The 14,355-nt window shown below is 44.8% G+C and overlaps 1 protein-coding gene across 4 annotated transcripts; it reads right to left on the reverse strand.

Moving 5' to 3' along the window:
• Positions 1-870: 870 nt before the first annotated feature.
• On the reverse strand, positions 871-12,897 carry Kr (krueppel). Of its 4 annotated transcripts, none has more exons than XM_077421281.1 (3): positions 12,364-12,897; positions 8,455-9,089; positions 871-8,264 (listed from the first exon to the last, which is right to left on the reverse strand). In XM_077421281.1, the coding sequence occupies exons 1-3, from the start codon at positions 12,367-12,369 to the stop codon at positions 7,505-7,507; spliced, it is 1,401 nt and encodes a 466-aa protein (XP_077277407.1). In that variant the 5' UTR covers positions 12,370-12,897; the 3' UTR covers positions 871-7,504. The 4 variants fall into 4 exon arrangements, with proteins under 4 accessions (XP_077277407.1, XP_077277405.1, XP_077277406.1 ...); XM_077421279.1 differs by having other exon boundaries at positions 8,455-9,124; XM_077421280.1 differs by having other exon boundaries at positions 8,455-9,129.
• Positions 12,898-14,355: the final 1,458 nt, after the last annotated feature.

Raw genomic sequence — 14,355 nt, forward strand, 5'->3', positions numbered from 1 at the left:
TTTTGGAAACCCGAATAGCACAGCTGAATGCAGGTCGCGCCGGTCCGCCATCGGGGAGGAAACGCACCGGGGGAGGGTGGAGAAAGAGAGAGAGAGAGAGAGAGAGAGAGAGAGAGAGAGAGAGAGAGAGAGAGAGAGAGAGAGAGAGAGAGAGATGGTTTTTCAACATGCATTTCCCCCTTTTCTCCTTCCCCGGGGTGGCCGCTTTCTGTTTCTCTCGGTGTCTCTCCGCTCCGTTTTCTGAATCAACGAGCGAATCCATGATGCAACCTCGGATGAGTCGTGAAAATATTGTGTCGCTTTTGTGATGCCCGCGACACTTTATCCGAGAGTTGCGACGCGACGGTCCTTCGGGGAAATAACGATCCTCGATGATAATGTTTTATCGATGACACCGAGGAATCCCGATGAAACCCCCGAAACGCGAGGAAACTCTCGCGGCTATTATTATTTCTTCCGTCGGGGATTTGTGCGCCCCGGTCGAAGGTACTAAAATTAAATATAATCGAATTGGAGTAGAACAAAATCGCGCGTGTTAAAGTCGGGTTTAAAATACAATTACAATTTTGTTCAGTTTAATCCATATACGTCTATGGTTTAATCTCGTCGCTGAAAAATCCCGTCCATAAATATTCATGACACACGGTTAACGATTAATATATACTGTTAACCATAATTGTCGCGGTACAGTTCGTACAATTTATTGAATTATATACCTATTTAAAATTCTTCAGATAAATTCGCATTCGTCTTTCGCAATTATATCTTATCAGATTATATTATATATTAAGATCATTATATTATTAGGTACGACATGACGGAAATATGGATTATCGTGTTAGGTCGGATGCCAAATAACTGAGACTGGAGAACGATTAAACAGTGAGATTTAATAATAAAAATAGTTTGACAGACAGTCAATTTAATGGAACATTTCATAACTGATTACAGAATCGTGTGATTGCAAAGATCGGGGGCACGAAATTACGAGTAAACACGTACGATATTAAGGGTTCCTTTCCTCGCTTTACTGTTATTCATAATAAGAATTCAAAATTGGCAGCAATGTAGTAATAATGATAATTATTACAATTAGCGTTATTCCCTAGACGCGAATTACTTACAAAACAGTTTATATCATATTTGTACGAACGATATTCTTCTCAGTCTCTCACACTCTCACTCTCTCTCTCACTCACTCACTCTCTGATTCGCAATACGTCACTTTTCTTATCTCTCTTTGCTCTTTTTTTTTATCTATTATAGGAATATTATTTAAAATCAGTCTTGTGGTTGAGATATATTAGGTGTATGGTGAGGTAGTGTCAGTTTCATAGTATACGTACAATGTCACTTGACCCGCTGTTCGCGCTGTACATTGCATATCGAGCATTGAACGGCAATATGCGACGTTATAATTATTGCGGTATCGTTCTCGGAGATCCGTCGTGTGGGCCCCACAAAGCCCGCGGGGATCACCGACAACGATCACCGTGTACGGTAACGCAAGTATACGATTGCTCGCGATATACGTAATCGTAACGTTCGCGACGAACAATCAAGCGGCCATTTCGCGCTCATACATCATATATAACCGATTATCACTATTATCTATTACTTCGTGAGACCGTGTTCCCCCATTTTCACTTTTACCGTAGGCATAAGGTCTGAATTTGTACCGTGTGTGTATCGTTAACGCGCGCAGGGATCCGAACGGATGCCGTTGCGGAACGCGAGGAGGTGGACAAGAGGGGTGGGAAAAGAGAGGAAGGGATAGAGGGAACAAGAGAGTTTATTGTCGCGGCGCCGCGCGGTTTCCCGGCGCGGTCGCGTCAAGAGTTGGCACTGGGATGCGTCGCGCGCGTGCATACAGGGACGCGCGTCCGCAGGCGCCCGGATTCGCGCGCGCGCGCGCGCGTCACGATTGACTGTATAAAATTATATAGATATAAATTTAGTTTACATATAGATATAAAGAAGTATACACAATCGTACCGGATCCTCTTATCCAAGCCACTGGGGATACGGAGTGCGGTTGGAGTCACGACGCGGACGAGCGCTTTGCGTCTCGCGACGCGAAAGCGACTCGTGCTGATGGATAACTGGAAATCGTTACATTCGACAAAATTCGACGAGCGCACTATGCACTCTCCTATCCTCAAAACAAAAAACGATAAAGTTGGAAAGAGCTGTAAGCCGTAGCGAAACGCGAGAACGAGATGTAGGGAGCAGCCGAATATCGGAGTTCATTATAATAAACGTCAGAGTTTAATTCGTTTAAGCGTAAACGTTTGTAATAAGGTGTAAAAAAAAAGAAAAAAATCTGTACCCGTTACGGTGGAAGTGATCAATTGGCTCTCGTACGAAATCGCCATGGTGATTTCATAGAATCATTGGCTATGCTGGCGTATGTAATAAAAATTTTGAATTACGTATATTCACTGGTGCGATTTTACATTAGGATAAAATCGCCGTCGGTCAATATTTTATAAGATAAACTCTTCTGATCGTCAGTGATAAAATTAAACAATTAGTTATAATATCACCAGTGAGGGAAAGAGGGAGGGACAACTTATAAAATCATACGTAATTACGTGAGAGGTGTTGGAATTTTTTTTTTCATTCACCATAATAGCCGGCGATTCTGTAGAATAACTAGACATTTTGTAGGATCACCGAATTAGATACGTTTCCACCATGACATATTGATACGCCAGAATTTATATATAAGGAACAGATAATCCTCTCCGTTTTATATACATATATATATATATAATTGTTCCTCTCTTTTTTATATATATATACTTTTTTTTAATATTTTTCCAAGCAAACCAAATATCCAAATGCTTTCGTATGCCCCGATCATCCGTCTTGTCTTTTATTTGTATATGTTTGTTTTTAGTTTTAGATAAATTGTCTTTTGTATTCCTGTTACACTTTTTGTCATGAAATCTAGTAATATCTTATTGGTAATAAGATATTTCCTATATATCTCTTTATCCCTCATGCAATATTACTTGTATATTTTGTCGTACATTTTGATCCCCATCCGTACAACGTACTCCCAGTTCGAGCACACATCATATTAATACATTACAACTATTCGACACAAATATATATACTATATATATATATATACTATATATATAATATGTATACATAGTTTTTTTTGCACGTTAAGAGTAAGAGGACAACAACAATAATGATTACAGTAGGACAAGCGATAACCTTATTCATTAATCACGATGCTTAACGTGATTTCTCGCCTCGTCGATATTTTTCGTGACTCTGGGTCTGCTTGTACAAGGAAACAAAAGAAATATAGCGGGCCGGCGGCCAAAAAAGGCCCCGGCAGGAACGTAAGTTGCAAACAGCGTTCGGAACTAACAACCATTAACTAGGAATCGATATCTCTCAAGGTACTCTTGCCATTCAACATCGCGCAAAGCGCGCGCCGCGTTAACGCCGAGCGGAAGTCGGATAACTTGCGGCCTGTGCTTGCCTGAAAAGATTCTCTTCGACTCGGTAAACGCGGAACGCGAACAAATCGACGTCGAACGTTAGGAACAAAACTAGGACGCGGTATCCGGTTTATTCGGTTTTTGGTTTCCCCGACCGACAATTACCAAATTTGCCAATTTGCCGATTCCGGAATCGACCGTCGCGCTGGACTCCGACGTCGTGTACGTCGAGGAGGACGCGTAAAGTATATCACCTTATGTCTAAACGCCAAGCAACCCCAAGTGAACTGGAGAACGTGCCGCGTTGCCGTGAACGACGAGCCGGGAATAACGAGCGACTTATCGAGAGACTAATAACGCAAATCGAAATGTGTCCCCCGGAGTGTATTCTAAAATATTAAGCATAGACTGAAGACGGTACAATTTCGGCGAGAGTTCAATTCTCGATGTTCGCGAGAAGGAGAAGAGACAAATTAAGGTACACCCTATGCCGATCGTCGCTATTTCCGTTAACGCGAGCAGACATAGGGATAAACGCGCTTTCGTATTCCCGCGACATTCGTATTTGAGCTCGGTCGAAGTTACTAGCTGCGTGTCGATCGCTATTCTGAAGACGCTATTCCGAGGGGCGTTCCTTCGCGTCGTGACGAAGTAATCGTCATCCGTAATTAGGCCGCGTGACGAGGGAAGGTTTTTGTTCGGAGCGCGCGCTCTTGACAAGAGAAACGCTTCCTCGGCGCCGCCGTCCGATTAATCGCGGCGCCTCTCCCGTCGCGCGAGTCCTGGGCCCCGATACGTCGTCTCTCCGTCATCCCGTCGCCCGAGTGGCCTAGAAGACCGGTTTCCGCTTCGCCTTCACGATTGTTGCGGACTGACCACAAGCAAATTCGTTAAGCGCTTTCCTATCACGGCACCGCTGCTCGTTCTCATCTGTCACTCATCGGAAGAAAAAAAAGGGGGGGAAAAGGAGAAAGACTTAAAAAAGAAAAAGTCGGGCGACGCTTAGACTTATGACTTCATTCCTCGTACGGTCCTTTACTCGAGGGGTTGAGACGCCGTACCCTCTATGTACAATAATATAACTCGGGGGTTTCGGGGGGTGAGATTTGCCTTTCTTTCGGGGCACGAGATCTCGGGGTCTGCTGACCTCTGTCGCCTTCTGCGTGCCTCGCATATATATATGGTAGCAGAAAATGTCCCGACGGTATCGACGTAATGGGCGCATTCAGCAGAGGTAATGCTTATAATATATTGTTTCGCGAGATCCGAGAAGCTATTGAGATTCAACTGTTATCCGAGTTACGGCGATCGCTGAGCCTCGTCAATTGAGTCTCAGCGATATCAACAAATTTCTGTACTGTTTATCCTGGACTTACGTCGAAATAACGATGCGTTCGAGTGAGCGCGTTTACTTGGCGTTTCGAAATCGGGTATTATTGTGTTTCTCCTTCTGAGAGATCCGAGGAGAACTTGCTGTGTCTGCCTGCGAAATGCGACCAATGAAATAAGTACGTGAACAAATCGACGAGAAGCGGTGTGTTATCTTTTTCTAAAGCTAGTCTACGAATGAAAAATGATATGATATATGGATAAAAAAAAAAACGATATTAACATGTGATTTTGATGCAAAAAAAGAAAGCAAGCCTCGATCGAACGAAAAAATGCAAACTTTCACTAACATTGTGCCCGAAACGTTCCGTAACTCTTGTAGGGGAGAGAAAAGAACAGAAAGAAAAGTATAACAACGAAGAGCCTAACGAATGAAAATTGCGCGAGAGAGATTTAGTGCTCTAAAATAGGTAAAAGTATAGCAAGGAAGAGAAAGAAGATCGCCATGTGGTGCTTGCCAATGAGATTTATGGTTGCGTAAGGAATGCCCGAAATGACACAGGCAATGATTGATTTTAATCGCGTTATCCTTTTCTGTGCCTCGTAAAAGAACTTTGAGTTAAATTCTCATAAAATGGTTCAAGTTAAAGCACGTTAAAATTGAGGATGAAAAAGAAGAAATAAAAAGAAAAAAGTCAAAAAGAATAAGAATGTAAGAACGAGTCCTAGGCTCTATAATAAATATATGTCTTGAAATGAAATTTGGGGAGGCAAAAGTTAATCTGTAACGCGTAAAAAATCTTATTACCTTAATTTTTTTAAATACTTTATAAAAACACAAATTCACGTTTGGCGTTAAGCATATTGATCTTTCGATCAAGCACCGATTTACTCACGCAATTTTAAACAGTTCCTTTAGTGATCGCTACAGAAACTGCGTGCATATTAAAAAGTTAAAACTTTCAACCAACAAAATTTGCAAAAACGACGTAATCCGTATACCTGCGTTTGTCTTTGATTCTTTGCGAATGAATGGTAGCACAATACAGGCAAAAGATAAACGAGGGCAATTTCGGGCCTACCGAGTATCCCGAACTTCGAGCAAAATGCATTATTTTCCGTCTTGTATCTTCTTTCTCTCTTTCTTTCTCCGTTTTATCTTTCTACGAGACAGAGCGATGTGGCGATCTCCACATCCAGAAGCGTTACGTTTTGTCGCAAAAGAAACTAACGGGATACGAAAATGGGAGCAGTTTCTCAATCTTAAAAATGTTACGGACCCATGCGGACAATACGTGTCTAGGTAGCTTAAAAGTCGACGGTCAAAATGAAAAATCTATCTCCCCCACTATTACATAAATCAAACGAGCATTCACGGGACTTAAAGAAATCCTCGTGTATGGGGGTGCGATGGGAAACCTGAGCGGGAAGACCGGTTAGCGGCTGCAAAATTTTTTCGTGATCCCGTGTGTCATCGCGAAAACTGGTTCGCGCGAAAGACGCGCGCGCCGGCTGTGATCAGAAAAGAGAGGAGAGGGGGGAAAGTCCGGCATAAAAAAGCTTAGATCTTTTTGAAAGGATTTATGACGAGACCGGGTGCGCGCGTCCGAAGGATAAGAGGCGGAAATCGGAGAAGCAGATCTCGATTATGCGTACCTCATTCTCTACGATCAAGGCGAAACTGGAGGAGGTAATAGAGGTAGAGGTTGGTTTGAATTTTAAATCGAGCGCTCAGCGATTACGATTTTCCAGTTTGCTAAACCCGAGACGCGAGTGACAATATTCGTCATTTTGTAAAAAAAAAAAAATAATAATAATAATTAAGGTACGTGTTTCCTGATTATTAATTCAAGAGGGTTATTTTGAAAGTTTTTATTGTTACTTGATTTTTGTAATAAACCAGTCGCCTGTCAATGCAAGAATAAAGGATCGAGATCGTTTCTCGTAAGTAATTGGAACGTCTCGAGCACGCGAATGTCGAATCATTTCAGCGAAACTAAAAGAGCGTTCGTTCGATCGAGATAGCGCGGCTAACAAATCTCCGGATAATCACGGAGCAAAAAAGGAAAAAAAAACATAACAACGGGCGACGTAGTACAAACGCGAGATATAAACGTAGCCGAAGGAACCGCGAAACTCGCGACAGCGACAGTGGACCGACGGACCGTCGTCACTCCTCCCCGCTACTTTTTACTGTCAGAGGAACTTGTATACCGGTATATCCAATCCAAACAGCTATAATTCTCCTTCTTTCGTCGACGAAAGGCGCGTACCGTTCGCACGTGGAGACGCGCAATGCCCTTTCCCTTCGTTTCTCCATTATCTATCTAACTATACCTATATATCAAGCTTTTCATCGCCACGGTTGTCGAACAAAAGAATAACTAAACGTGAGTTCCTCTCATTACGTTTTTTTCTCTCCTTTTCCTCTTCGCCGTTTCTGACTCTTCTCCGGTGTGAAACTATGTACACGACAGAGACTTCGCGGGGCGCGCTTTTTCACGAGCGCTTTGAATGATCGCGCTCGATCCGTGTGTAACGGCGCCTTTTCCGTAACCCGTAATCAAGATCTATCACGCGAGACATACAAAACGATGGAGCCGACAAGAGAATCCCGTGTAAATAACACTCTTACCATATTGCCTAATAGTGTTGAGGATAATACGGTAATGGTATTGTTTACGCAATTTTCTCTACGTACCGCTGAGACTTCACTAGGAGGCATGATCGCTGTCGGTGACTATTTGTTGACGATGGGCGCGCGGGCGCCTCAGGAACATGGTGGCCTCATCCTCTTCGTCGTCCTCCTCCAGATTGGTCTCGTTACTGACGTCGGCGTTCAGCGACGAATTGTTGCTGCCGCCGGAGTGTGACCTGCGCGAGGACGATTTGTTCATAGACAAATCCTCGGGTTCCGTTTGCACCGGCAAAACGACTGGGGAGGGATTCGGGTATACGGGGCTATTTAATTCGGGGTTAATTCGGAGATGACGTGCCAATCTTTTGGGCGGCATAATGTATTTCCTGGTGAGCGCAATCCCTTCTGGTTCCTCCTCCGGCGCCTGCTCCCCGTCGATATCCACATCGACGTCAACATCAACGTACTCCTCTGAGTCGAGCTCATCGCTGTTCAACGACGGGGGTGACTCGGCCTCCGGTAGCGACTCGTGCGCCGCGCCGTTACCACATTTATGCTGCTGTAAATGGTGCCGCCTTCTGAAACGCATCTGACAACTCTCGCACTCGAACGGCTTCTCGTTGTTGTGTATCAGCATGTGCGCCTTCAGCTGATTCGAATCGCTGAACTTGGACGCGCACACGTCGCAGGCGTACGGACGCTCGCCCGTGTGTACGCGTAAATGACGACGAAGATTCGCCACCTGAACGAACTTTCGATCGCAGAATTTACATTTGTAAGGTTTTTCGCCCGTATGGAGTCGCATGTGCGTCTTCAAATGATGGTCCCGGGTAAATCTGCAAAATCAAAGGTCAAAGGTCAAAGATCGTTCGGCTAAACTCGCGATTCTAATTTTAATAAGGCTTCTTTTCTTTAAATCGACATCATGTTACAATAATTTGTTTCGCGGAGATTCTGTCCGTCGTGACTTATTGTTAGAGAAATCGCGAGATGGGACAACGTGCGATCGATCGCAGAGATTCTCACCTTTTCTGGCATTCCTGGCACTGGAAAGGTTTCTCGCCCGTATGCGTACGTTCGTGATTCTGCAGCACGTGCTTATATCCGAAGGATCTGTGGCACACTCCGCAAGTGAAGATCTTATCTTTGCTGTCCTTCGCCGTTTCGGGACTGACGGAAGGACTGACCGGGTCGGCACCCTCCGCCGCGGCTTCCGCTTTCGATTTGGTGGGTTTTCTCTTCGCGGCGCGACCCCTCCTGACGATTCTCTCGTCGTCATTGCCCGTCATATTGTTGTTGTCACTGTTGTCGTTATTGTTATTATTGTTATGATTGTTATTGTTATTGTTGTTGCGCCGAGACGCGGGCTTCGTGTTAGGAGCCGGCGATACTTCTGGCAGTGGGTGAAGAGGGGAGGGCGGCGAGGACGCAATTCGCGGTGTTAGCCAAGTCCCGAAGATATCCTGCGGGTAGAGCGACGGAGACGCGAGAGTGGCGTGTAACGACACGGGAATTCTCGCGGCCATCAGAGCTATCCTCGTCATTCTCGCTTGATTAGCAATCAGCTGCTCCTGGGTCATCGGTAATCCAGTTGACGTAGGATCGAATATGGGAAACATACTTCGCGGCGCGTTGTCGAGCTGAGTGTTGTTCTCGGGGTCCTGCATCATTCCCAGATGCCGGTCAATCAAGAATCCTGGACTTAACGAGGAACATATATTGACACATGTGACGAAATATCGTTAGTTCTTGCAGATATATAATTGTAACATTTAAACACACTTAACCGGTAAAACATACGGATTATACTAAAGAACACATCATGTCATTCGTGTGAAATGTATGTAAATAAACAGGAACGGGTACTAATTTGGCGAATATCGAAAATAATATCCCTCGGCATCTCTCACTACTCGGAACAATCTGGCGAAGTTAGCGATCACTTGAACGAGGGGATAGATATCAGATGATGAGACACGGGGAGCTTTCCAGCAAGTGACACAAGCCGACACAAACGTCGTTCTATCTTTCTTTTTTGGCAATGAGTAACAAAGACAAAACGATACCTGTGTCGACTTGTGTCGCTTGCTGGAAAGCTCCCACGAATGTGTACAATCTGCGAATTCTCTCTCTCTCTCTCTCTCTCTCTCTTTCTTAGACACTCCCTGCACGCTTCTTCCTCTCTTTTTCTCTGTTCCTCTCTGTTCCCTACTCCCCACTCCCGACTTGCCCTCCCACACATGTCGCTCGCACGTGAGGTTACTGGATCCTCCTCCATTCACTCACACTCTCGACTACGCGAGAGTGCGAGAGTTCATTCATAAGGCTCCGGCTATCCACCTACGCGTCTACGACGTATCGCCTCTTCGATTCGGGGCCAACGACTTTATCGGCGTGCGAATACGCTTATCAGAATGCCGATGTCGCCTTGAAATCGAAATCGTTTATCAATAAACAGTGTTGATTTTGATAGTTGATTGAAAAACTAAATTACTTGTATAACCCAGGTAGCAAAATGACGTCAAATGACGTGTTAATAATGTCTTAATGACGTCTCTGACATCAATAATACGTCATTAAGACGTCTCGAGATGTCATCCTGCTACCTGAGTAAGTATCACGAGATAATCTGTTGACAAAAATGTATACCTAACGATACTCTTCGAAATGATAAAACGTATACCAAATTTGTAACCAGTATGACGTAGATTCATGTCTCTAAGTAACAGTACAGATTTTTATTGAAAAACTAAATTACTTGTATAAGTATTACGAGATAATCTAATGACAAACAGAATGTATAATGAGAATGATACTCTTAACTCTTTACGACGTAGATTATTTATGTCTCCAAAATTAGCAACTTCAAGTTTACGTGTTTTGTACTCTGATAAATATGCACGATTAGTTGATCGAGCGGACATCAGAGCAAGGGTTGCTGCAAGTTTTTTTTGTTTTAAAAGTCACCTACGCGGCGAGATCGTTTCTAAAAGTTGCTCTTAGGAATTGACGTCACGCGGGACACACCTTTGTTAATTAATATTTAGGGGGTTTTTCTCATCCAACCTATGGATATTTAACGGTGCGAATTCGAAGGACATTTCAACGAACGTTTCGGGAAATCGGCAAAGTGTTTCGAGCGCGTTTTCGACCCGTTCTTAACGAGATAGAAACTAAGGAAACAATAATCGAAAAAGATCCACGGTTCGATCGCCGCGGGCTAATTAGTGGACTATTTAGAGAGGCAACGTCGTTGAATCAATAAGGGTGCGTACGGTATCTCTTACTCCCCTTTCTTCCCGCTACCCTAAAATTCCCTTAACGGCGACCGGGATTCTTACAGCCTACGATCGCCGTTTCTTGGCAACGCGACGCCAGGAGTACCGCCCCCGCTTGCCTCTACTCCCTAATTGGTCGCAACCTTTGTAGTTCGCGAGTACTTTCTCTCGGAGACCCTATTAGAGGCTAGACCACCTCAAATGAAGTTATATATTTGTATTTATTTGATTTCACGTGGAGAAACGTAATATAAACCATGTTTGCAGAGAGAGAGAGATCGAGTTAAAATCGGCAAATACGCCGAGGCTTTAGTTTTCACATACAGCAATTAACATTGTGTGTTCTTCCTCGGAAAAATCCTTTCCTATGGTCAGTTTTTTTTTTCGCACAACCTTGAACGCAGTTGAAAGCTTTAAAAAAAATGTGTTCCTGCAGTTTCTGCGTTACACAGTAATATTTTTCCGAGTGTGGCGGTACTTCTTTTCCTTTTTTCGCAACAATGTCCTCAGGTGAGGGCAAAGAGTATATTTTCCTTTAAATCATGAAACTTAATCTTTTCCGGGTTCTTCGTCTAAAAATATTGTTTTAGAAGACACTAGAAACGCTTTGATAAATTCCGACGATATCTAAAGGGGTAGTGGCTAGAAAGTTGCCAAACAGTTTCCCGTTAGACATCGACGATTTAAATATCTCCATATAACGGCTCGGGAAGGTCGTACGTCGGCGATTTGAGAAAAGCGCGTTTACGGGAGACACACGAGATCGTAACGCGAGAGGGAAGAATTGCGTGCTGCGCATTTCGAAGCAATCGCGGGGATTATTTTTAGACGTCGCGCATCGCGCGTCGCGAGTCGCGAGTCATTCGCAAAACGGATTTTCGTTTTTCCGACGATCCTTGCCCCCTCCCCTCGTGCACCGGGCGATTTAGCTAGGTTCTCCGAGGCCTATCGATGTTTACGATGTGTCACAACGTACATGCGTCGTATCGCCGGTAAGATGCTTTTAGATTCTGGCGATAAGCCAAGAAGTCGCACGACTCTTAAGAAACTACGAAATTGTTCTCGCTCTCGCCTTCTACTTCTCCCACCGCCTCCCCTCTCCACCGCCGCCTCTCACCTTGGCTATCTCTATATATATTAATGCGCCGACGCACCACCACCACCTACATTTTCACTTTCATTCGGGGCCAACATCCGGCAGATTCTTAGATGCGGATAAAAAAGAAGAGAGAAACACACAATGCGAGGTCGTAACGGCATTCTAACGCCACGTGATATGACACATTTTTTTTTGCCAAATTTCGACAGAGACGAAGTACGGCAAAGGAAATTATCTAATACAACCGAGGTTGGTCGGGCAAGAGGTAGACCATGTTAAAAGCAAAGGATGTTAAAGAGCAACAAAAGTTAAAAAGAGTTACAGAAGAACCGGTTGAAAGGGGAGAAACTAAATTTTGCTAAATGTCTTGCTGAAGAGACCGGGTTTAATGTTTTTCGCTACGCCGAGTAACAGCAAATTTATTGAAATTTGCCGACAAAAACTGTACAGTCGGTTTTTCCCTTCCGCATAAAGAATACGTGCAATTTTCATGGTTCTCTCGGCACTCTTTTCTTCGCAGATTTCTATTTTTTGTGAAAAAAAAGGGAAAAAAAGTACCTGCATAAATCTGCACTTCGCGCAAACAAGCCAGTGCCATGCTACGGGATCCGGGGGGGACAGCTGTCCTCACTTTGACATTCCGTCTTTCCGCTCTTCCTGAACACAGCGTGATCACTCGCGGCGAGATGCAGAAACGGGGTGACGCGAGGCTGCCGCGCGTCAATGGCGCGATTGATTGAAACAAAACGTCGTCGTGTCCGCCGCTGGCTGGTTTTCGCTTGTTTTTCCCGTGTGATAGAGGAGGTAAAACGGCAAAACCCGAGCGGGATGAGATCCAAACACACAAGTGACTTACTCCAGGGGAAAAACTGAGAGAACACCCGGTAGCACCGGTACGCCGATCACGACTGATGGCATCGACTCGACGTACCGTTCAAGTGTCGCGAAGGTATACTGGCGTCCTTAGTCGTGATTACTACCCTATAAGTATGTATATAATTACACGAACGAGAGAGAGAGAGAGAGCAAAGTCGTATTGCTACGATCACGCGGGCGACCGACCGACCATCGACGAGCGATGCTTACTCCGGGCTGACCTAACCCAATACTAAGTGACAACCGAGTTCCGCTCTCACTAGTAGTCAAACATCACCCCACCCCTTGCGCATCCTGGTCAGCCCCACCACCCGCCGTCTTCCCCACCAGGTATCGCAGCACGCTACCCTCTCGAATCGCAACCCCGGATGCGCGAGTCGCCGAAACGCTCGCCTCCTCGTCGCTGGGACGTGCGGGTTAAGCAGGGCACACACACTTTTCGTAGAACGTAACAGTAAGGATTCGACCAATCGCGTTGCTCGATTCGGCCGTATGTAACCGTAGAAGTAAGAATCGAGCAACGCGATTGGTCGAAACCTTACTGTTACGTTCTACGAAAAGTGTGTGTGCCCTGCTTTAGTATTGGGAAGATGGAGTACGAAGGGTGAAAGAGGGAGAAGACTGATATCGAGAAAGACATAGAAAGAGAGAAAATGAGAGTGGAAGGGAGGAACAGAGGAGAGGACGGAAGAGGGATGACAGTGCGAGAGAGAGGTGAAAGGAGACAGAGAAAGAGAGAGGGTGAAAGAGACGTTATTGCGTAGAAAGAGCAAGCGCGAGGAAACGGCGAGGGAGAGGACAGGGGGCAGGAAGGTTCAGGGAGAGACAGAGAGAGACAGGGTGAACCTGCGACCGTGATCTTTAAGGGTAGGGGCTGGCGCGTGTGAAGAGCGCGCTTTTCTCCTAAGGAGGTGAAGGAGAGGGTGGGAGATCGCCCGGTCTCCCGAGGGACGAAAGGGGATAAACGAGAAACGGGAAACGCGGAGGAGTGTAAAAGGAGTGTAAAAGGAGTGAGCGCGTTTCGCACGATTCGAAAATTCGGACGAAAGGTCCAAAACGCACAATCCGATTCTTCTTTGGAATTGCGAAATTGCGAATTTCTGCGCTTGCGATCGCGTACGGCGACCTCACAATTAGCATTATCTTTGTAACGTTCTCCTCGATCGCGTCCTTGCCGGAGGAGAACCTCATCGCCGTTGAATCGCTTGCTTTTCATCCCGCGATGCAAATACCTACGTGTACATTCGTTATTTTATGCTTGCTGAATGTACCGCCCGCGCAATATTGACAGTTCCGCGCGTATACGCCGGCGAGCTTTTTTGCAAAAGTTCGCCGCGGCTGTCAATATTTTAAAAGCGGTCGATATAAATTGCGCAGCCGATACGTCGCTGTCCGGAGAGTCTTCGAGGTTGCGCGAAAGAGTAATATTTATATCGCGTAGAAAGGTACACAAGTAGGTGGTCAAAAAAAGGAAAACTGGTACAAAGTCATTAATGAACAAACAATTCCTTTACGATCAAGAAATCTACCGAGAATATCCTCAAATCAATCGCGCTTCCTTGCGATTTTTTTAGTTGATTTATATTTATTATATAAGAAAAATTATATATATTATATTTATTCAAATTATATTTACGCGGGCGTAAATATTCGGTTCTTCAATTTTATTAGGTT

This window comes from Temnothorax americanus, unplaced genomic scaffold (genome assembly GCF_048541705.1).
Source record: "Temnothorax americanus isolate GAGA-0224 unplaced genomic scaffold, ASM4854170v1 Scaffold66, whole genome shotgun sequence".
In the NCBI taxonomy this organism is placed as follows: domain Eukaryota; kingdom Metazoa; phylum Arthropoda; class Insecta; order Hymenoptera; family Formicidae; genus Temnothorax; species Temnothorax americanus.